A 23,199-nucleotide genomic window follows, 5' to 3' on the forward strand; every position below is an offset into this window, starting at 1 on the left:
GCAGTGTAATACTTCGGTACCAGTCTACTTAAAACGACGGCGTTGTCCAGGACAACAAGAAACAGTGCGAAGTTTGAAAGTTTTTCTCGGCCATTTGCACAAATGTAGCCTCTTAGTCTAATCTTCTGTTTTTTTACACCATGAGTCGTCTTTATGACACAATCGAGCCCTCTGTTATCGATGAGCAGATGCTAAAAAATGCTATCGAGGAACAAGGGCCGAAAGGTGAAGCTGGAAGGATAGCAAAACAAGAGGGAACCGACTTTGGAGATGTACTTTCCCTCAGACTTGATTTCAAAAGTAGGGGTTAAATTTCCTTTAAAAGCGTGGAAATACCTCCAGAATTTTTGCATGTATTATATGTTTCTATAACTGTGCGTTGATTTTCTTTTCGGTACAAAGATATTTTGAAAATCGACAACTTATGGAGTCTAGTGAACCTGACCAAGTTGCAAATGGACAACAATATCATCGAGAGGATGGAAGGCCTGGACATGCTCGTGAACTTGGAGTGGTTAGGTAGTTAGCTATTGTACAATAATGGCATACACATAACTTTAAGAAATAAGTAGCTAACCTGAAGCTTTAAGATTTAGAAAGAAACTTCCACGAATACGTATACTTAACGCACTAACACTAAGACCTACCTCTCCTTCTGCCATCCAAGGGCAAAACCAACCCGCCGTTGGAGGAGGGTTTGACAGAAGTTAAACGTGTAGACTGGTAGAGCATTAAGATTAAGTAACCTTTCCTTTGGGAAGTGGTAACTTCCTTAGAGAGTTGGGTAAGATTAATCTGCACAGCCTTATACCTCATTTTACCTAGACAGTTCTTGGATAAAGATAACAATACCGAAAAATTAGATTGTCTTTGGTATTACAACTATTTTTGGCAAACAACTATTTATGAAGCTGTACAGAAGTCGTACAGAAATGGCAAACATCCTTAGCCATGTCTCTCCACACTTTCATCCAAACAACATATGGCAAATTTTTTCTTTCAAGTTAAATTTGATACTCATATTCAAATTTGTTATCATTTGATAAAAGTCCATGTAATTAAAGCTGCAGTAGTGTGTTTAAAGCTAAAGTTTTTAGCATCGATATCAGCCTTACTAACAAGTTATGATAACTAGATAGATCAAAAGTTTATCAGCATCTAAATTTGCTTGGCTTAACTTTGTTGCAGATCTTTCATTTAACAATATTGAAGTTATCGAGGGACTGGATAAACTTACCAAGTTGAAGGATCTTACACTTTACAATAACAGAATATCAAAAATTGAAAACATGGAATTTCTTTCTCAGCTTCATGTGTTTTCCATTGGAAACAACAGCCTCAAACAACTGGATAATGTGAGTACATTCCAACAATTGATGCCCACTGGTTCACAATACATTTATGGGATAAATGGGGAATGGCAAAATTGAATTTTGTATTATTTATTTTTTGACAGCCTTCAGAGGGTATTTTCAACCAAAAATTTGCCAACATTTTTTTCTCAAATTGGATTTTTTCAAGGATTAATTTTATTTGATTATTTGTTTACAAAAAATTAGGCAATAATTTAATTGCTTATTAGATTCTTTCTTACACAGCTAATGTCAAGGCTCTTTCTCTGTAGGTGAGGTGTTAACAACTGAGTTGAAAATGTAAATTGGCCACCATAAAGAGTAAAACAGCTGACATTTCGAGCGTTACCCCTTCATTAATTTCTTTTACAAAGGGCTAATGCTCAAAACGTCAGCTTTTTTACTCTCTGTGGTGGCCAATTTACACTTTTAACTCAGTTGTTAACACTAAATTACCTGCTATACTCTCCCACCTACGCAGCACCACAGTTTCTTTAAAAACTTATCCCCTCTTTCTTTGTAAGTTAGTTTATTAAGCACATGATATTCATAGGAATAGAAAAAACTAAAATACACAACAGTTTCCCAGGTGTATTCCAGGGAACAATATATACCTCATATTAAATGAGTTCAAGGTCCATACTGTCAGTTGCAGACCATGTCTTTTTTTGCTTGGTCTAATCGTGATCCAAGCAAAAAGAACACAGGTAGCTAAGGATATTTATTATTATAATTATCTCTGGGTTCAAAATTTGGAGAAACATTTCAATTGAAACAAACTTTTGAATTTAGGTGACAGTACAGTGAAATACGGACCACTGAATTGACCTGTCACAAGGCATGTTCTTACCGAGAGATATAACAATCCAATTCATCCATGGGATGCAAACTTTAAACTGATCTCATTAAATAAAAATGATTATGGTGCAAATTTGAATTGCCAGAAATACCTTAAAGACAATTTCATTGAGATTTATACATTAAATTAAGGGAAAATATATAAAAGTTTCCTGATTCTTATTGTGTCCAACAACAGTATTCATTAAAATCATTTTTGGTCATTTAGGTTGTTTATCTCAGACGATTCAAGTCCTTGAGAACTTTAAACCTCAGTGGAAACCCATTTTCTGAGGAAGTTAATTACAAAGAATATGTAATTGCACATCTACCAGAACTTGTCTACCTGGACTTTCGTCTGATCGATGAATCAGCCCGAGAAGCTGCAACAGAAAAATACAAATATTCTATAGAGGAAATGGTCCAAAATGAGACCATAGCCAAGAGAAAACAGGATGAAGTTGAAGAAAACCAAAAGGAGAGACAGTTGCACAAGGTACATGTATACCAAAAGGAGAGCTCTAATGGGTGGAATTTGGCGGCAACTTCATTTGTACAATGTTTGCTTCCTTTTGATCAATAAGTAAAAGTAATGTATAGCAGGAAGGAGGAAGGATTGGTACTCAGATCTTTGGAGTTAATGATTAGAGCTCTTTTCATTTGAGTGTTGTGATAGAACCAAAACCAAACTAATCTCTGATACTGACCAATCAGAACAAAGGAAAATACTGCAAAAAGCGGTCAGAGTTTTTTCCCCTCCTTTTTTGTCTGAAACATCATTTGGTCATTGTGTTGTGTTTTTAGGCAAGACACTTTACTCTCACAGAGCTTCTCTTCACCTAGGTGTACAAATGGGTACCAGCAAATGTGCTGGGGGTAACCCTGCGATGGACTAGCATCCCATCCAGGGGGGGAGTAGCAATACTCCTAGCCTCTTCATGCTAAGAAAACTGGAGTTAAGCATCGGCCCCATGGACCACTTGGGCCCGTAGAAAGGCTTTTTGTCTAATGCAAGGGGAAATGCATCTATTGTGGATCCAATTAGATTTAGTTTAGTATTTGATTGGTTGAATCAGTGGGGCAAGTTTTTAATAAGTCAATTACAGAGGAAAGTTAGGCAAAACCAGGGCAATCTCAGATTGCTTTACAGACTCGGTTGAAAATTGCCCTACCTCTGCCGTTAAGTACGTTGTCCAGGTTGCTTTAGCCTGGATGACATTTTCAAATTGATCACCTGCCCATACCTCTTTCAGGACTGATAAACTTCACACAATTTTTTTTCTACTAGACTTATTGAAATTCAACTACAAACAACTTTCCATGTGGCTCTGATTATGACTTCTGTTTTAGTTTATTGAAAAATCAGACTGACATTGACCTAAGTTTAATTGTTGCAGTCTTTTTGCAGGACTGTACCCTCCTTTGGGTGACCTCATTGAACGACTGGTATTTTTTCTTGTGTTTGTATGCCCTTTGTTTCTATTCTTAGCACACACTTCTCCTTTCAAATTTTTAGATGGCCTTTGTGGAGGACCTGAATGGTCCATGGCTCTTTGAAAGCATGTACACTGATGATCCTGAGGCTGGTAAACTTGGGGCTCTTCCTGGAATGGAAGAAATCCTCAATGCGTATCCTTTACAAACAGCATGCATTATAGTATGTAGCAACATTGTTTATTAAGTAAATGGATTTGTATTTCAGAATCGTACACCCATGTATTCCAAATTAAGATTACACACCTTTACTTATGCAAGATACAATGAGAAGTTTACAGCAATTTGCCAGGAAATATTCGAGTTTGGCTTGAAAGAGCATGAAAAGAGAGAAGCAGAAATTGCATCATTCTTTTCTTGTTTGGAAGAAGCAACGCAAGAAAACAACAACACAGGTGTCAAGCACATTCATAGCTACATTGAGTACAAGAAAAAGGTATGGAGCATTTCTTTGTAAATGGCAAGCAGATATACACGTGCAGTCAACGCACGAGCTAAATGGCTCTTCCTGCCAGAGTTTACTTACACAGGAGTTCAATGGTGTTAGCCGTCAAACGGCCTGAAATTGAACCCCCCAATTCCCCACCCCCCACCAATAAGAACCTCATAAATGTGTTACGAGTTCATATTAGTTTGACTCTCTCCTGAACGGAAGGATAATCTAATAATAATTGCAGATTTCTGGTCAATCTGCATTTCGTTTTTCTGCGACATGTCTTTTACCTTGAACTGCTAAACTGACCACTCTTTTAATCTTGAGTGAACTTAAACAGTATATCGAAAACGACTGTCCCTGAAAGTAAGACTGCATCTACAAGTTGTATCTTTACTTTATTATATTTCTGTACTGCACACGACTTGCACAAAAGAGTACATCATTTATTCTATGCCTGTTGTACTGAGCCGAACTAGTAATTCCCGATTTTTGCAATGAGTGCAATCCTTATGTTTCATTTCAGGTATTTTTGGACTATACTAGCCTAACTGACCAGAGTCATATGGAAACCTTGATGAAGGAAATCGTTGAAGAAATAAGAAAACTGTGGGACACACTAATGGGACTGGAAATGGAGCTGGTGGACCAGTTAGAGGTAATCAACCTACGTAATTGTAAGACAATTTGTATCTTTTAATGAGTTGATAATGTAAATTGACCACCGTAAAGAGCTTCTGAAGCTCAAGGACTTAAATAACTCTTTACGATGGCCAATATTCATAATCAACTCAGTTTTTAAAATCAAATAATCTAGTAATACCCTCTCCAACGCTGCACCACAGTTTCTTTAGAGACTTACCCCCTTTATTCAACTTACTTAAATCTATAAAGGGGGTAAGTTTCTAAATCATTTGTGCTGCCGCGTCTGTGGGTGAAAATAACTAGGTAATTTGCTATTATTAGCTGAATTGATAACGTAAATTGGCCACCGTTTAGATTTTCAGTTTTAGCTTTGAAACGGTGGCCAATCTACTTGAATCTAGTTTGTTGATAAAAATCAGTGCCTGAACTGATCCAGAACTTCTTCAGAATTGCACGAATCTGGCACGCGCCGGAGAAAAAAGCATAAACAGACGGCTTTAATGCTAGTGGTTATAAAGAATTAAAAAACGCGCCGAATGCATCGTTGTTATATAAGCACTAGGGAATTTTTAAGAACACTCGGGAAGTGAGAAGAAGCACTCGCACTTTTCGAGTGTTCCTAAAAATTCCCTAATGCTCATATAACTCAACAGTGCACGAGGAACAAGGTTTTTTTATTTCTTTCATAAAATGCATCGTGAATTACGCGCGCTCGTACCGATGACGTTGGCTGCGTGCACTATATCTCAACAGTGCACTCGTCTGACGTAAGGCGCGTGCTTTGTATAGGAAATCGTATGAACGCGAGTGCATTTCGTGATTTATGGGCACGAGTGATGTTTTGAAAGTTCTCAAAATTGCACGAGCCGTAGGCGAGTGCAATTTGAGAACTTTCAAAACATCACGAGTGACCATAAATCACGAAATGCACGAGCAGGTTCATACGATTTTTTATTTATTATATTCTCGACAAAATTACTCCATCGGTGTTCCCATGGCAACTTCTCCGTATTGCACTCTATAACCTCTATTGCACTCTATAACCTATTTATGCATTCATCATTGACCAATCAGAAACGCGATATTTTGTTGAGTATATAATAAATGGAAATATAATTAACTCGTTCTGACCAATAGCGGCGCGCGCATTTTTTCTGAACATTTTATAAAGACTTATAAATGACTATTCAAATTAATAACACGTGTATCTCAACATACAGGACACAATTAAAGACTTTGAAAGGAACATGGCGGACCTTGTGACCGCATTTGTAGAACACGTGCAAGGATTATATCCTTTACTGGAGACTTGTGGGTAAATCAGGGAATTTTGAGAGTGCGCTTGAGAATATACCAAGCAATAGCTCTTGAATCTCGGTCTTTTTTTTCAAGGCCAATTGGAATTTAGGTTAGAACCAAGTCAATGCAGCGGTTTCAGGAGTGTGCTTTGGGTGGGGTCAGTAAGGTTTACAAGGACATAACCGTATTGCTATATGCTTTTATTCAATTATCTTACTACTTTGCTTTTTGATTTCTGCCTTCCTTCCTCGCACTTTGTGGGCAAGTATTCGTTCCACATTCGGGCGTTGAGTTGGCAGGTGCCTTCAGGTTGCTAGGGCCAGATTGCCGTTGAGACCTTTTCGTTTATGAGATTGTGAACCTCCTGTGCTGGAACTGGTACTGGTACTGGTACTGGAACTTAACCTCAACTACCAATGACAAAATGTTTAATCTGACAAAAAATGCACTATTATTTTGTCTAAGAGCGTTTAAGCGAAAACTGCAAGCAGATGTGCTTCGTAGTTGGTAGAACTGAAAGACGTGAAATAAGTTTCCTCCTCGAGTCCCTATCAGCTGTGCCTTGCATGCTTTGTCCTTAACTTTGTTCACAATGACGCAGTTACGTGACCTGGAAAACGCACATCACGAAAAAACGTCAGATATCGCTGTGGTCACGCTTGAAAAACTGATGAAAAACGAGCTGGAAGAAGATCTGCCTGATGACTTGAGAATGGTAAGTTGGCTTTGGTTTAATAGCTGCCGGAACTTATCGGGAAAGATGAAAAAACTGGCGTACGTTTTAGATGAAGTTTTATCTTTGTCTTGCTGACTGGATTAACTAAAAAGAAATATAAAAAACAAACCTAACTGAAAGGTATGGATATGTTTTTTTTCGCTTTTTGCGGCAGCTACATACGCCTTTTTTCGCAGTGCGTCATGTGACCCTTTAACCCCTAAGAATGACTAGCATCTAATTTCTCCTCACAGTATCACCCCTAAATCAAACATTAAGGTCACGAGAATAACGGAAATGATCACTTACTAAAGAAGCTCTTGATTGTTAAAGCAAATCTCCTTGTCGGTACCTTAAGAAATGTACGATGAACAGTGTGGAGAATTTTAATTCTGATATTAGGGTGTAAAGGGTTAAAGGATTGGAACAAAGCAGAATTTAGCGTTGCTTAAGAGCAAAAAAGAAACCAAACTTTGAAGTCCACACCCTTGGGAAAAATCCAGAAGGTTTCACCCAAAACTGAGTACCGCCAATCGTGGAATGAACTGAAGAATCTCGTATCCAATATATCTGGTGAGGTAGAAGTCTGATGGTCAATTTTCGCCCTCAACAGTTCAGATTTGGAATGGCTAAGTTTCGTTATTTTTTGGTCCGTTTTGTATTTTTTTCGTTGTCGTCTTAACTAATTGTGTTGTTTATTGTTTCTCAAAGCTATTTGTTGACAAGGACACACTAATGAACGCCGTCAGTGCTTCTCATGATACGCACCTTCTAAAGATTGATAACAAGGTAGATAAAAAAAAATGCTGTCGTTTTTGACCTTGCTGTGTTCCTTTTTGGGTTTCTTGTTGTAAGTTTGAATAATCAAAGGCTTTTCCCAAGGGTTTACCAGCATTTACGCATAGGTGTAAAATCTCGCCAAAGAAATTTTTCTCTTTTCATGGGAAAAGCCTCGTGGTGCCCTCTATTTTTCACGTCGCTAGTTCTTCGTTCATACTAGGCTAATGACAGCGTAGTGAAGCAGTGCATAAGTGTGTGTGGTCAAATTCCCCCTCAATACGTTTTCTATACTTTTTCTATAATCTATCTTGATATTATGTCGTAAAAATCAGGTGTCTTCCTGAATTCAGTACTTACGGTCCAAATTCTCCAAACCTGCTTCGTTATTTTTGCGAGAGAGAGGTTGAGATAATTTAGTCTTAATCATTGCGGTGCATTTCTAGGAGGATGATATGTTAACCAGAGCAACCACCAGAATGCAAACTCTGAACGAGAAGATCCACAATGACGAGGTGTTAAGAAACCGCAAAAGAGTTTCCGAGATAAACAACTTAGTGGATCACTTTAGAGATGAAGCTGAGAGTTATGAAGTCACGGGGCCCATGTAGAGCGTGACACCTGCTTTCGTCACCTTAGTGTAAACCCCAAGACTATTATGAAGTTTATCTGACCTGCGATGCGTCGTAACTGGTGAGAGTACTCACAAAGCTCTGGCGACGATAACTGACAACACGTTGAAATTTTTTAACGTTATGTTGCTTTTACTCGTACATACACATATTCACGTGTTGTTGACGCTCTAGGTTATGTCGATAAGATGTCTGTATAGGGGATTTAGACGACTCTCTGCTACGAATTTCGGCTTTGTAAGAGTACGTGTAGGAATTGCTTTTTGAGAAAACTGTTAAAAATTTAAGAAAAATATCCCTGCAATGTTTTTGCTGTCAGTGGCGCCCGCCCATTGCTGGTCACCGTGCAGATCATCTGTTCAGCGGGTAAATCGGGTAACCTACACCCCCTTCACCACTCTAACGCGGAAAATCAGATAACAAAAAGACACGTCTAACAAAAGGCCAAAGGTTTTTGTTTGAGGCGGTTTTCTTAATTAACACAGCATCTTCCATCTCTCTAATTCGTTGAGGTTCCAAAATCTTTTGTGTCGGTATTTAGTGTGCAAATAAGCTTTGTTTTTGTGCCATATCAATTGTAAACATGTTAAGTACACATAAATTTTAACTTGTAAATAGGAAACTGTTTAATTAGGAGTTTTTGACGTGTTTGAACATCCTTGTTTGCAAGCTGTGTGCATGGAATGTAAAAAAAAAAAAAGTTTGGCTAAACACATGGTTGAAAGATGCTTCAATTAAACTAATCTTCCTTTCTGAGCAAGACCCTGAGGCATATTTTTCTTGAATTGTCGTAAGAAATCATCCCCTGTTTAGCATCTCGAGTGTAATTCTTGAATATTTTTTTCTCAAAAAGTATAGCGGAAAGAAGTAATGAAGATGGTAAGTGAAGAGGATATTTTCGGAGACAAATTGAGCACTGAAATTTAGCCTTATCAACCCTGAAGGCAACATTAACATTGATTGTTTTTTACTTATATTGTAACTTTACGATGATCATCATAATCGAAATTTGCACAGCCTGAATGTTTTGTCTTAACGAGTTTTGCTCATTACATTTTCAACAGATACATTTTTTCTGTGATGTCGATCAGCAATCGAACTTTGTGAGCTTGTTTGTAAGATTTCAAGGGTGCGTTTGTCACGTGCACGGGCAATCGCTTGAAAACACCAGATTTTGCTGCAGGCATTAGCGTTAAATCCATTATCCATTTATTGGACTCTTAGAAGGAGTTGCATAGATTAACCCTCATGGGCAAACAACGCGTCTTTTTAAAGTGATCAGCGTTGTTTTCCGGTTGCAATAAATCACATCATTATTTCCTAGTTTTGTAGCTAACTGTAATCGCCGTCTTTTCTATTCAATCGTAAGTAGCGGCAATAGTCTAAATCTTCTGTGAGCTGTGTGGAATCCGCAGCTTTCGGTCGTACGTGTGTCTTTACGAAGCTCTTCTTTTTGCCTGTTTCTTTTCCTTTTGATTCTTGCAGATAAATCGGAGGTAGTGTAATTGGAGGAAGAAGTTCAGACAAAGGTTTTTTTGCTTTACATTTTTCCTCTTCGGTAGAAGTCAGTTTCGGCTCAAAAATTCCTCTAGCACACACCGTGTGCCTTCGTTGCTTTACCTGGCGTGGAGTGTTCGACGACTTCTGGTTTTTTAAATCTTCCTTCATGAGGCTGTTGCTTCTGGGATTAAAGGTATCAAATCGCGATCGACCGACAACGGAGTGTCTCCGAATTCTAGAGCGTAAGGTGTCACTTATCGGACATGTGACTTGAGCGGAGGGAAGATTTCCTTCGGAGTTCGACTTGCTGAGAACGCTTCTCGCGTCCCAATCTTCAGGCATAACGTTTGCCCTGCCTCCCCAACTTACTTTACGTCTAGAACGCGAGAGTTTTGATGAACCTGATTCAGCTTTTGTGGCCAAAGAATGGTTGTAGTGTTCGACTTTTTGTGCCCATGGTTGAATGTGGCGTGAGTTTCGATTACATCCAGCCCTGTTTATGTCCTCATCGAGCTGAGAGCTGGACAGACTTCTCAAATTCGCTTCCCATGATGGAGTTAAATCGTTAATGCCATTATCGTTTTTAGCACCACTTTGGAAAGTACTCTGTTGTTCTTCGTCAGAATTGCTCTCATGATTAAACCCAAGATCGTGTGTTTGTCCCTCCAACAACAAATTGTGAACTCGGGAAAGAAACTGAGAGCGTGTCTTGGAAAAATCGCTCTCGAGTTCCTCTTTCTCCTTGTCGAGTCTTTTGTGGAGGGTTTTTAACTCCGAATCCTTCCGTGCGTTACGGGCCAGTAGCTCTTTGATGGTAGGTTTTGGCAAAGTATATCCTTCGTACGTGAGTTTCTCTCTGCTCGTCATATTCTTAGCCATTTTACCCTTGAATTTTTATCAGAACTTGCACGGATTCCGATTTTATTCTTCTGTCTTGGTAGACATGTGTGCGACATTCTATTCCCTGTATGTTTACGGGGGCGTCTTAGCTCTGAATGACCCCGTGAAATTAATCCTTGTTGTATTTGTTCCGAAATAGCAATTATTTACTTAACTTGTTACCAAGCATGCGCCAACGAACGATTCCAAGCATATTTTAGGTTTTTACTCACCTTATTGCGAAAGCGATTGACCTGAAGTGACCTGTTTTGCGCTGAATTGACTGTGCTTGTAAACAAACACCAGTTAGAGTCGTGGTTGTTAGTTTTGTCTAAGAGACAAGTATGCTCTGACTGTTTCCATCTGTTTTTAATTTATGCAAAAGAGCTAATCATCAGTATATTTCAGCTGGAGGAAAATCGATTTTTAAGGAAGCCATGGAGGAGATTTTGCAGAGGTGATGACAAGAGTGTTGAGTGTCTGGGTGTTGTATTGGCAAGTTACACACTGTTTTAACCACTAATCCCACTAATTTTTCAAAAGTTCGTGGATCTAAGTTATGCTGCATAGCCTGAGTCAAAGTAGAGTCAATTGGTCTCCATTGTCCGTGCAGTAAATCTTCAAATTTGGATAAAAAAAGAGGTTAATAGGTTTTGGGCATGACAAATTAGCTCTTTTAGCGAAAGCTGCCGCGTGGTGTTATAAGACCCTTGGGCAATCCCTGCAGCCAGCAGAAATAACAATTTCTCACCTCTGTGTTTACGACTTCAGAATCACGTGTTTAGAATCGTTTGGTGGTAAGAGGGGGCGTGATTGTTGACTGCACACTCCGTGCTCTTGGTCTAAGCTGATTAAATAGCGCCGACATCACAAAGTTACGCTAACTAGATCTTGAGGAGTTATTTTCAGTTAATGTTAAATAGCGAACTTGAAGTCCGCTGTTTTCCTAATTGAAATTATGCCAGCAAATAGTTAAAATCGGCAACACAAAATGTGTTACAATCGGATATCTGGACAGAAAACCTGCATAGCGCTCCATTGGAGTGACGACCGAGAGTTTCCACTCTGACTCAAAATTATTTTTGGTTCTTTTAGACGCTCTGCGAGCAACCAAAAACATACTGCGATGAGCTCAACTGATTAAATAGGCTTTTTAAATCCTGGTCAAAAGATAATCTTAATCGTAATTGTATACAATAATTGCCTCCGAACACTATTTAAATGCTATTGTTCCGTTATTGCCAATGGAAAATACCAGAACACGTAATTTTCCATGCGATTTGTTGTCTCAAAGACACACTAAAGAAACGTAACACAAACGGCCGTCAGAGTTATCTGTCATTTGTTTGGGTGACAACACAGATATATATACATCGCAAAAGAACAAATTATAAATGTGGCGCTGGAAATTCCTGTTCCTGTTTCACGGTTTCTTTTCCTCAAGGGGAGCAGCCAGTTTCTAGTCTTATATACGTTCAGTGTAATATGAATCCTTTCTGCACTGCTTGTCGCCCACTTTCGTCCGACATTACGTTTATGGGAGAGACGGGTCATCATTTATCGCCTTAGGAAATCGGAGGATTTTGGTTGTGTCAGATTAAAAGTTTCCTGATCCCTTCTTAATTCTCTGTAATATTCTTAGAATCCCCCTTCCCCTCCTCTCCCTCTTCCCTTCCTCTCCCCCTTCCCCTCCTCTCCCCCTTTCCCTCCTCTCCCCCTTCCCCTCCTCTCCCCCTTTCCTTCCTCTACCCCTTCCACCCCTCTACCCTTCCTCTCTTCTCCCCCTTTCCCTCCTCTCCCCCTTCCCTTCCTCTCCCCTTCCCCTCCTCTCCCCTTCCCCTCCTCTCCCCTTCCCCTCCTCTCCCCCTTCCCCTCCCCTCCCCTTCCCCTCCTCTCCCCCTTTCCCTCCTCTCCCCCTTCCCTTCCTCTTCCCTTCCTCTCCTCTCCCCTTCCTCTCCTCTCCCCCTTCCCCTCCTCTCCCCCTTCCCCTCCTCTCCCCCTTCCCCTCCTCTCCCCCTTCCCCTCCTCTCCCCCCTCCCCTCGTCTCCCCCTTCCCCTCCTTTCCCTAACTCTTCCTCACTTGCCGATAACTAGCGGTCAGTTTTCTATAGTTCCTTCTTTGTACTCTGTTGGCGACCACTGATCCCCACTCCGTTCTTCGTGAAAACCTTTATTGGTCCCTATTAGAACATCTTCACTTGTTATCTCTTCCATGAGAATCAGGGTTCTCGACAATATACCTTGGGTGGCAGCTCTCTATTTTTGGCCCGTTAAGCCTGCTTTTCCAGCCTCTTTTACACCCAAGCTTTTGTTAACAAAAGTTCAAGTGCATTAAGTATAAACATATCTTTTACAAGAATACTTGCAGGACTTCAATATCGGTCACAATTTTTTATCAACTGAAAAAGTATAGAATAGCTCCTTTATTTTCTTTCCTCGTCTTGTCTGCCAAGCAATAAACACTCAATGAATGGTTGTGTGACTGAGCGCGAGAAAACGAGAAAGGTTGGATTATGCCTGGAGTAGTTTATAAGGTCTATTTATGAAAGAGGTTAAAAGATTTAGGCGGATTTAGTGGGCGGATTTAGCAGACCCGAAATAGAAAAAGAGACAGGTTGTATAGTCTTGACTCCGATCCGCTCTTTACTAAGGGCCTTTTCTAGTGTAGACCATTAGTGCGTGCTGATCTTGATATCGGAGGATGAATACAAGAATCTGATTGGTTCTCTCCAAATAATTGCCAGCTCGCTGACTGAAACCTTAAGCGTAAGCAAAGGGAAACACTTCTCTGATTGGCGTTAAAAAAATAGCTTGTAATATTTTGAATGTTTTGAAGGTAATTGGGAAACTCACTCTCTCACTACAGAGTAAGACTTGATGACAGCTATCATCAAGTCCAAGTCGATGCTCCTATATGTTATATCAAAAGATTACAGATTGGTTATAGGTAGTGGGCGCTAGTGACTTTTGAGCAGCTATGCAATTATGTTGTGCGACAAAAACCGGCATAATATGCAACAAAGCTCAGGTCAGTAGACATGTCTTTGGTCCGCTTCTCATCCCCGAAACATAATAATCTTTTCTTGTGTTCATTTAAAAAAAAGTGTGCGATTTTGGATGGGGAAAGCTGTACGATCCTCGCAGTTTAAGAATTTCATAACCGAGCTTGATGTGAGTTCAGCTCCTCAAGGCAGTGATACGCCTTAAGTCAAGTGAAGCAGTAAAGCAGTGCCTTGATCCCTCCACTCAAGTTCTTCCTTTCTTGACTGCTGCTTAGTCTTCGGGAAGTAAAGGTGATTCTGGACTTTTGATTGTACGATGGTTGCAATCGAATTTACACACACTGTTGGCACAGTAACTAATGCCAATTAAAGAACGACAGTTTGTGATGAATGTGCAGTGATTGGAAAATTTTCAACTCGAAATAATTAAGACCTCCACCCTCCACGCACCAAATTAACAAAGTACGATCTAAACGGATGTAAAAAAATAAACACTACTATCTAAAGTGGGTCGAAAATCGGCTCTTAGTCGCGTGGGTAAACGAAAACAACCCGCTAATGGTTGAAGGCTCGTACAAAATTTGAGCATTGTCAACAAATAACTACTTGAAAGTGATATAGAATGCATGACCGAGTAGACACGTCATTGACGAAAAAATAGCCCTTATTCAAAGGAAAGGTTTGACCACCACACGATTTTGAGGGTCTTAAACCCTGGCGGAATGACTAAAAACAATGTTCCTATTTCATCTGAAATCGCAGTTTCACTTAGGGTATTAAACTTTACATTTCATCAATATGTAAACTTTTTCTTCACGTCTCCTTGAATATTGGAATAAAAAGTCGATACGCATTATTTCACTTGAAATTAGTACGAAATTGCAATCTTTCGCTCATTGAATCGGTCTCAAATTTCAGAATAATTACTGAAAAACTGAATTAGTATGACCGACCGTCTAACTGAGGAGCTAGCAGTCTCGCGCTTGTCATACAGTTTGACTGATCGACGGCACTAAATCGGAGCAGCACGTTGATACTGCACAGATGAACAAAGCAGAACAAAAGAGACCCGACGAAGGTACTAAAAAAATTTAAGCGGAGATGAGATTGTGCAATGATGTTCGCGTACATGTGCATGTACGTCTGTCTGCTGTCTGAATCAGACAGTAATTAAACGCTTTGCTTTTGTTCTCATTAATGATGCTTTCATCCATGTGTTTAGAACTGAACGGGCCGTTTCTCACGTTTTTCACGGGCGAGAGAGCTCGAAATCGAACAGAGCTACTAAGCCTTTAGATCTAGTCAAACAAAGACCATTTTTTTATGCCCTTTCTACTGGTAGCAGTTATCTGGATACAAAAAAATTCCCTCCAAGAATTACCTTCAGAAATTTGTTCTATTCTGATCTAAAAAAAAGTAGTTTCGGTCTCTTTTGATTGTGAAATGTCTTCTATATTGCCATCGGAAAGACATTATCTGCTCATCGTAACCCTTTCACAGCCAAGATCTCATTATAAATTCTCCTTACTATCTGCCATAGAGTTCTCATGGTGTCTGTTTGGAGAATTTGGTATCGGATTAACTGAAAATCCCCTAGTTGATATTTTTCTCTATTCTCACCACTTGTCTTCCAGACGTCTGAGGAAAGGAAATAGCCTACCGGATTTACGTATGAAACGTCTATGTCCGGACACAAGGATTGAGCTTCAATGGCAAAATGTTTGGTCGCACGCTTTGCCACGCCCGTATCACGTGAGAAAAAGATAATGCTTCTAGAAATGACGATTTGAAGTGGCTCTCGTAATTCCGTTCCAGATCAGTGAATAACATTCACGTTTTTCAACTGCAGACGACTTTCAAAGATTTGATTAAAACGTCCACGAAGGTGAAAAGTAGCGTTTCCAGGTATTTTACCTCAATGATCCAAGAATTGTACTTTGGCAAATTTCAAGCACAAATTTTTTATTTGAATAGCATACATCTGTTCTACATGGACAAACACTCGCCCCTGTAGAGTACAAAGTAAATCTATTCCCTCCATAAGCCATAACGAACAGATTGTAAGGTTCTGAACGAATTTCTTACAATGTCTTTTACAATTTCCCACTGTACGCGCCACCACACGAGATGGAATGTTCCACAGAGTTTTCATTTCATTTGTCATTGTTTGTAGATTGTAAACTACATTAGTTAATAATAGAAAACACGAAGAAATGATGGGGAAACAATATAACGTTGATAGGACTTGAAAAAAAAAAATGAACTGATTACATTTACAATCTATAAATATAATGAATTATGAAAGGAAATTATTTGACAGCTAGCGATGGACAAATTTTCCTTCTTCTGAGTTCACCGATCGCAATGCAAATTCGTTTGCAAAGCACACCCTGAAGCGCTTGAAGCCACGTTAGATATCCTTAAAACAATTCAATTAAACGCTACATAACGCTGTCTAAAACTTCTCGAAAGGAGAGTTTAACTACAGCGCTAATGCGAACTTTAAGCTGTGACTAGAGACTGACTACCACAATAATTGAGCTGCCTTGAATTCCTGTTGAATTCCAAGTCAATAATCTGGAGTTGAATTAATATCAACCGTTCTTGATATACCAAAAAAATTCAAGACAAGCAAGATATGATTTCATCAGTTCATCATGTTGAATTCAAGCTCATAAAGCTGAAGTTAAGTGGACATTCATACACCTCAGGTTGACTTTTCATGAGCTATGGGCCTGCTTGGACACGGCCCAAATGTATTCGTCTTCACAGGTGGACTGTGACGCCCATGGCTTCAACTCTTAAATCAGGAAAGTGTCTTCCTTTGGAACAGTGCAGTTGGTGCACATTTCAAATTAAAAGTCAAACTGTGCTTCATCTGCCAAGAAGGCTAAAGAGAGTGTTTCTTGAACGAAGAATCTGATGCTGAACTGATCTCTTCCGCGGAGGAAGCTCGTAAATCCGATAAACTCAGAGATTGCAGTTTCTTCTGCCATCTTTTGATTCCCTTTACGGGGTAATTCAACTTTGCTGGTGTTCTTACTCTGTTATATTCTATGGCCTCGATGTTGTGAAAAATTACTTTGAAAGCCCTCTGCATTTCTCTCTCGAAGTCCATCCTCTAAGATTTCTACCGACTCTTTGGTTGTACGTGGGTTCATTCAAACCTCCTCAACGACTAGACGGTTCTAAAAATACCACCATTACTTAGACTTTTTTATATAACTACTCGATGTGATTGTAACCAATAGAAATGTTTTATTTTACCTTAGTCATGCCGTCATTTCGCTATTGTTCACAGGCTTGACAAACACCCATTGATGGTTAAGTGCACACAATGAATAGTTTTTTTGTATGTTTATAATTCATTCTATCCAAAATCCGATTAAAAGCAGTGGTAAACATCCTAAACCGTAACCACTACTCCCCCCCTCCTGTTTTCTTGACAAAGTTAGGTGAAATTCCATACCAAACCGTCAGTCTAAGGCACAAAACCCTTTTGGTATAGGACTATTTAACGCACCATCTTTTGAGGCTTTTTTCCCGTAACCCCACTCGACCCTAAGGGCTCTTGACTATGTCACATGAACGAGTCAATTTATGGTAATCACAGTTTTTTATTACCACACTGACGTCATTTCTCGGCCAGTTTGATTGTAGTTTTCTTGATTGTAATTGCTTAATGTATTTGTGGTTTGACAATGATTAGTTAGGAACAAAACCAGCATTATAAACAAAATCCATTATGCCCGCCCAGAAGTACAATAGATACAAAACACCTGTTGAACCGTGGGTCCGCAGAAAAGATGAAACAAAGTGGATGAACCCGGGTCTGACTAGTTTAAGAATGCAGAACTCAGCATTTTTAACTTCCAAGGCCATGCCAACTGTGTTATTCGTGCTTCTCAATGCAAAGAATCACATTAGGTACAGCTAGTTATTTCTAATTATAGGACCCTATCAATATAGGTGCCATTAAGCTGCTCAATACTTGATTTAAGCAGCATTAAACAGTACAGAAGTCCTTCAGATGAACAAAAAATATTCAGTTAATTTAAATAGCGAGTGATCATGTGTCAAGCAGTAGTTGCCTTTTTGAGATCTTGACGTGTTTCCGTTAGAGTCTTGCATCTTAATGCATCTGAAAATGCATAAGATCCGAGAGAAGTGTTAGCGAGTTTATTTCACTGGTCAATGTAAGGGTGTAACAGTGATTAAATTGAAATGTTTATATCTTACCCAATCTTTATTTTTCCAATATATATTCCATGCTTCGGATCATATGCACAACAAGGAGGGTGAAGGCCTAATGACCGCAAGGAAATAATTTTCAAAATAAACCGGGACCAGGACCGGGACCGGTCATGATATATTACTTGGGGGAGGGGGGAGGGTGAGTTGGAGAATTTTTGGTTGTGTCACCATGAAATTTATCTGATCCACCCCTGAGGCTCTGCAATCCCAAAAAAATCCTAAGACCACCCCCACCCTAGTTGATAGAAAATAAATGGTCCGTAAAGTTTGAAATCGTACCCCCCCTTCCTTTGATTCTTTAATTTCCCCTTCAGTAACTAATTTCACTTCCTTCGTCTACACAAAAGGAATTGGTTTAAAATAAAACTTTTACTCCAGCATCACATGGTTATACATGCTTAGCTGAGCTTATCGAAAATTGCTCTTTCTAAGATATCGACAGTCTTCCAGGTCCTCCAACTTTCTTATCTCAGTCATCATTGGTGTCTGATTAGAGCCAGAACCCTCGGAAAAAGATTCTTTTGCTTGTGTCCGCTGGTTCTCCAGAACAGTCCTCTTTTCCAATGAACTTGCGCCAGATTGAAATATTGGTGGAAGAATAACTGGAGGTAAAATATCTGATAGCGTCTTAGTCCGCTTCATTCTCACTTCCTCAACAAGGCCTGAACGCTCCGGAGCTTTAATCACTCCTGTTTTGCGTAACCTCGGCCGGTTAGTTTCGTTTGCTCTCTTTTCGACTGCCAGTCGCGAATAATTGAGTGCCCTGTTTGTTTTCGCTTTTTTCTCAAGCGCCTCAGGAATCTCTGCAGAACACTTCAACCTTTGCGATTGCGAGCTCGACATTTCCAGCTCGGAATAACTTCTATACCGCGACATGACATGTTTTCCAGTCGCCTTTCGCAAGCCCGCTGTGCCATCGAGCTCGTTTGATGTTTCTTGAGAATCCTTCGCGGATCGCTCTTTCATCTGAGATTCAAACTTCTGGAGTAGAAGCTTCTGTTTCTGTTGTTGGTAATCCAATTCCTTTGCTATCCTTTCTTTGTCGAGTTGTTTTGTTACTCTCCCCAAAGCAATCCTGTCACCAGTGTTCCTTGTCAAAACATGTCGCACCAAACCTCTTGAAATCTTCCTCTCGCGTAAATCATCGTCCATTCGATTGCCTCTGATTTTTTTGTTTTCCATCTGAAAAATTGTCACGAGTCGTAATTCACGCGGTGCGGGTGAGTTCAGTCTTCAGTTTAACAGACGCAGTTCATTTCACAATTATCGTGACGTCCTCCTGCTTTGATCAAAGAAATGTCTGCCTGGTGAAAGCAGCCTCTTGAATTAACCTACGTCAACATTTCACAACATGCATCAAACTATTATCTGGTATAGCCGCGCCCAAAGTGACTAATCAAATGCTCACTTTTAAAACAGTGGGAAACAAACATGGAAACTGAACGAAGCAAGGTGATGACATTCTAACAAAAGCGCTGAGTGTGTTTGTGAACCTAAAGCTTTTTGTTTGTGTCTTTAAAACGTCAAATGTAACATCAATTCCTGATGCAATATACAGACGCCAATCGGAGAATTGTTGCAATATGAATGATGTGGGTCTGGTGTTTCTCCTATTGTCGTATTCTGAAAGAGCAACATCACAGTCTGTCCATCTTGAAAAGCATAGCTTCAATTTCCATAATCGTCATTTGCAAGCGTTTTCAATTTCTCCATCTTTGGACGTCCTTGTCCCACCTCGAAATAATACTGTCCCTTCGTGTTTTTTTTTTCTGTCCAAACAAACTGATTTTTTTGGTGATCACTTAGACGCTGCTGGTAAATTTTTGATCGCAAAAAAAATGACTCACAAATCGTGAGGCAGTTTCTTCATCTTGCGACATGAAAACGTCTCGCCTTTTGGTTCTCACTTTTCGTAAAGGATTGAAACTTCAGCTTGGAGATTTTAGTATGAAGACTTTGAAGTAGGAAATGTCAAATATGGACAACATGTACGCGTCATTTTAAGGCAAACAACTCGATACAATGTAACAAAACACTTCTACACTTAGAGGAACAGGATCCGTTCTTGCGTCCATTACGATGCTGACGATTTATTAATTTGTAGACCAAGTAATTCAGACAAATTCCTGATTTTTAAATCGAGTAAAGCATAACTTTGAAACCAGGAACGTAAACTGGACCTAAGGAGGGGTTTTAAAGTGTTTACTTTGTTAGCTCTTCTTGGCACTTATTTGCCTGCTTGGAAAGTACACCGCAAAAAAAAAAGTATCGTAGGCAAAACTTGTTTTTCTAAACCGACAATTGGTATTAGCTCACTAATAATAATAATAATGAGAATTTCGTAGTTACTCGAACATTTATTGATAAATCTATTTAGAGGAGGCTAAAGCCCATTAAGTCATACTTAAATTGACTAGGATGTCCTGATAACACTCTCTGTCGCCTTTTTTCTCATGTCGCACACTGGAAATATGCTGTCATTCGGAACATGTACTAGAAAATTGCCAAACTTTAAGTCTCGGGAAAAGTGGAATTTTCTCGGTAGATTTTCCCGTCATTCCCTTGGTGGGATGATTGCAGATTGGAAACAGATCCTTTTTTTCTCCAAGACGACAAAGAGAAATAATTGATTGCTGCTGAAAGCTAAGAGGAGGTTTGGGCGAGAGAATATGATAATAGGAAACCCTCTCCCTCGCCCTCGCCCCCCCCCCCCTCCCCCTTCCTCCCTTTCGCCCCCTCTTCGCCTTCCTGGATCGAACATTGCACATTAAACTTATGAAAATTATATAACACAGGATAGGGTGGAACTGCACGTGAGTTACGTAATATGGAATGGTATGACACTCACGTGCGTCCTTTGACATTCTACTAAATTTCTGTCACAACCTTATAAAAAAAAACTCTAAGTAGAGCGGCAGTTTCAAGCGCAGGTTACTATGGGATCAAAAGTTTAAAGTGTCAAATAAACTACGTATAGTCGGTTTAATAATCGTGAGGCCGACCGTCCAACCATGAAAATTTCTCCATGCTCGAGATCACTCAAGTTAATTTTCTGATTGAGAGTATTTGAAGAAGGAAACTGTTTTCAAGAAAGCATCACAATGCTACGTTTATGAAATTCAATTTTTTATTCACATCAGTCCTTTACATATCTCATGTAGCCTCAGAATGAGAGGTTTCACATTTTTTCTAGCGGTCGATGAGCGCTTTGCACGTGAACAACACTTATTATGTGCATGAGTGAGCTCATTCAATTTGTGTTGCAAAAAAGAATCTTTATATCATTGCGTGAACATTACATAATTAATCTGAACATAAACAACATGATTAAATGAGCGTTCTTTCTCTGGAATAGTTGAAAATCGGTAGGTTTTTTCACCAGGCGATTAACTAGCTCTTTTGATTCATGACTCGCCCATCAGATCAAGAAATGAAAGTTATAACAGCCACAGCTTCTTCATTTCTCTGAAGTCAGTCAACAAAGATTCAGCACAGTTTCCATGTTATGTCACTTTTCACATCCATGACAGGGACTGTCTGCTACAGTCTTCTTGAAGAATATGGATCATAAACTCTTTGTACGAATACCCATGTCAACTCTGCCCAACCATCTTTAAACACTAAAACAGCGCTCTCTTGCTACTCTATGCTGTTCTTCAAACTTAGGAGTAACTCTCTTTACTGGTAAACTTATTTTGCGCTGACTAACTCCACTCTTTGAATAATTCCATGAGACTGACGTCTTCCTTTTGGTTTCTAGGACTTTGATGTTGTAGAAAATAACTTTAAGAGACTTTTGCATTTCCTTTTCAAAGTCCATGTTAGCTTTTGAAGTTGTACTTTTCTGCTAAAGAGATGTTGATTCTGTAGTCTGCGCGAGATCACTCTCCAAAAGGCTTACTGAGTAACATAAATTTCACGCACATATATATTCTATTATCATTCAAACTGCATTTGTTTCAAACGCTTTTTAATTAACGAAAGCTAAACAAAGGATTCCTTTAATTGTCATGACGAGTAATAGTTTTATTTTGAAAAGGCTTGTCAAAACAAAGAATTGTCTTGAGTCTCTTGATATATCATCTCGAGGCCGATCATCAGTCGGTGTGCTTTATCCAAAGCGTTCCCGGTATCTTCTTAATTAAGAACGCAGACACCATCTGTGACAAAGGATTCTTTAAAGAAGCGGTAATATTTTTGGGCTTATATGCTAATTAAAATAAAGCTCTCAAACCTCATAATCATCTTACCATCGCTTCTTTTCTCCAAAAAAATGTTGAGATTATGCAAATGACTAGGAAATTGAGAAGCTCTAAGACAGATCCCTCCTCTGCCAGGCCGTGAGGGGTCTTGGTGCGATAGTAGGTTTGCTCAATTGGAAAGGTCTTATTATTCAAGGGTCGCATATCAGTTTCAACATAAAGGAAAAATGAAAATTAAATTGTCGAACGCAACAGTACAAATTCGATTCGTTTTAAGGAAGAATGTGATTTCTCATCGCAAAAATCATGGTTCAAAACAGTTTGTGACCCTCAGAAATTCTTATTCCATACCCTCCCCACCCCCCTTCCCAAAATCGTTGTACCTCGAGAGCGAGGTAAGATTAAGAAAATTTATCATTGTACTAGGGGTGGGGAGGGAGTGAGGGAGTCGAACTCTAACAACTATGAGGGAAAATAATGAAACACACTCAAACTTTTACCACTCATTGTAGATTATTGAAGACGTCAAAAGATGGTAAGACTATCAATTTCACACTCATTTACAATAATTATGGGCTAGTTTCTGTTTTTTTATCGCAGACTGACGTCATCTGAGATCTGTAACGGAACAGACCAGCGGGAATGCCTTCGATTTGATTTAAAAATAGTAAAAAAAGGAGTTTACCATGAATTCCTTAAAATGTTGCTTTGATCGCTCGATGATACTCTGATGACGTATCTAAAGACATCTTGGTAACCGAAAAAAATTAAATAAAACATTTAAGCTCTGGCTGTTGGAGTACACGCGTCTGTTTAGGAAATGCGAGACACATGTAGAAAATCTCTTTCGTTTTTAAATTTCAAGTAACAGTTTTTCTCTTTCTTTCCCTCTTTGTATTCTTTTTGTATTCACGCGCGGCGCGCGTGATTTTACAAATTAGCCAATCACGTCAAAGAATTTTGACCTTGACGTTGAAAAAATGATGCAGACATTTTTCGCGTACTTTTAGTTTGTTTTCGCGGAGTTTTAATCAGTTGTTTTTGAGCTTTCGTTCGCGTAAATTTGTTACCCCTTCGCTTGGAAATTTAAGAAGTTTCGGAGCTTTTATTTCAGCTAAATGTTGTGGTTCATTTAACAAATTCAATACATATTTTCCACGGAGTTTGGACTCTTTCGT

General features: G+C 39.3%; 3 protein-coding genes across 3 annotated transcripts; 1 reads left to right on the forward strand and 2 right to left on the reverse strand.

The window, feature by feature from the left end:
* The first annotated feature begins 5 nt into the window (after positions 1-5).
* Positions 6-9,507, forward strand: LOC113678569 (dynein regulatory complex subunit 3). The gene is made up of 11 exons (XM_027195466.2): positions 6-300; positions 403-519; positions 1,189-1,355; positions 2,419-2,685; positions 3,706-3,818; positions 3,945-4,119; positions 4,643-4,774; positions 5,982-6,052; positions 6,652-6,775; positions 7,487-7,564; positions 7,999-9,507. Exons 1-11 carry the CDS (start codon positions 141-143, stop codon positions 8,161-8,163), a joined length of 1,569 nt encoding a protein of 522 aa, XP_027051267.2. The 5' UTR covers positions 6-140; the 3' UTR covers positions 8,164-9,507.
* Positions 8,786-10,563, reverse strand: LOC113678570 (uncharacterized). Its single transcript, XM_027195467.2, has one exon. The coding sequence runs from the start codon at positions 10,561-10,563 to the stop codon at positions 9,517-9,519; it is 1,047 nt and encodes a 348-aa protein (XP_027051268.2). The 3' UTR covers positions 8,786-9,516.
* A 7,031-nt stretch (positions 10,564-17,594) lies between these two features.
* Positions 17,595-19,763, reverse strand: LOC113678571 (uncharacterized). The gene has a single exon (XM_027195468.2). It carries the CDS (start codon positions 18,999-19,001, stop codon positions 18,228-18,230), a length of 774 nt encoding a protein of 257 aa, XP_027051269.2. The 5' UTR covers positions 19,002-19,763; the 3' UTR covers positions 17,595-18,227.
* Positions 19,764-23,199: the final 3,436 nt, after the last annotated feature.

Source organism: Pocillopora damicornis, chromosome 10, assembly GCF_964200805.1.
Source record: "Pocillopora damicornis chromosome 10, jaPocDami1.2, whole genome shotgun sequence".
In the NCBI taxonomy this organism is placed as follows: Eukaryota; Metazoa; Cnidaria; class Anthozoa; order Scleractinia; family Pocilloporidae; genus Pocillopora; species Pocillopora damicornis.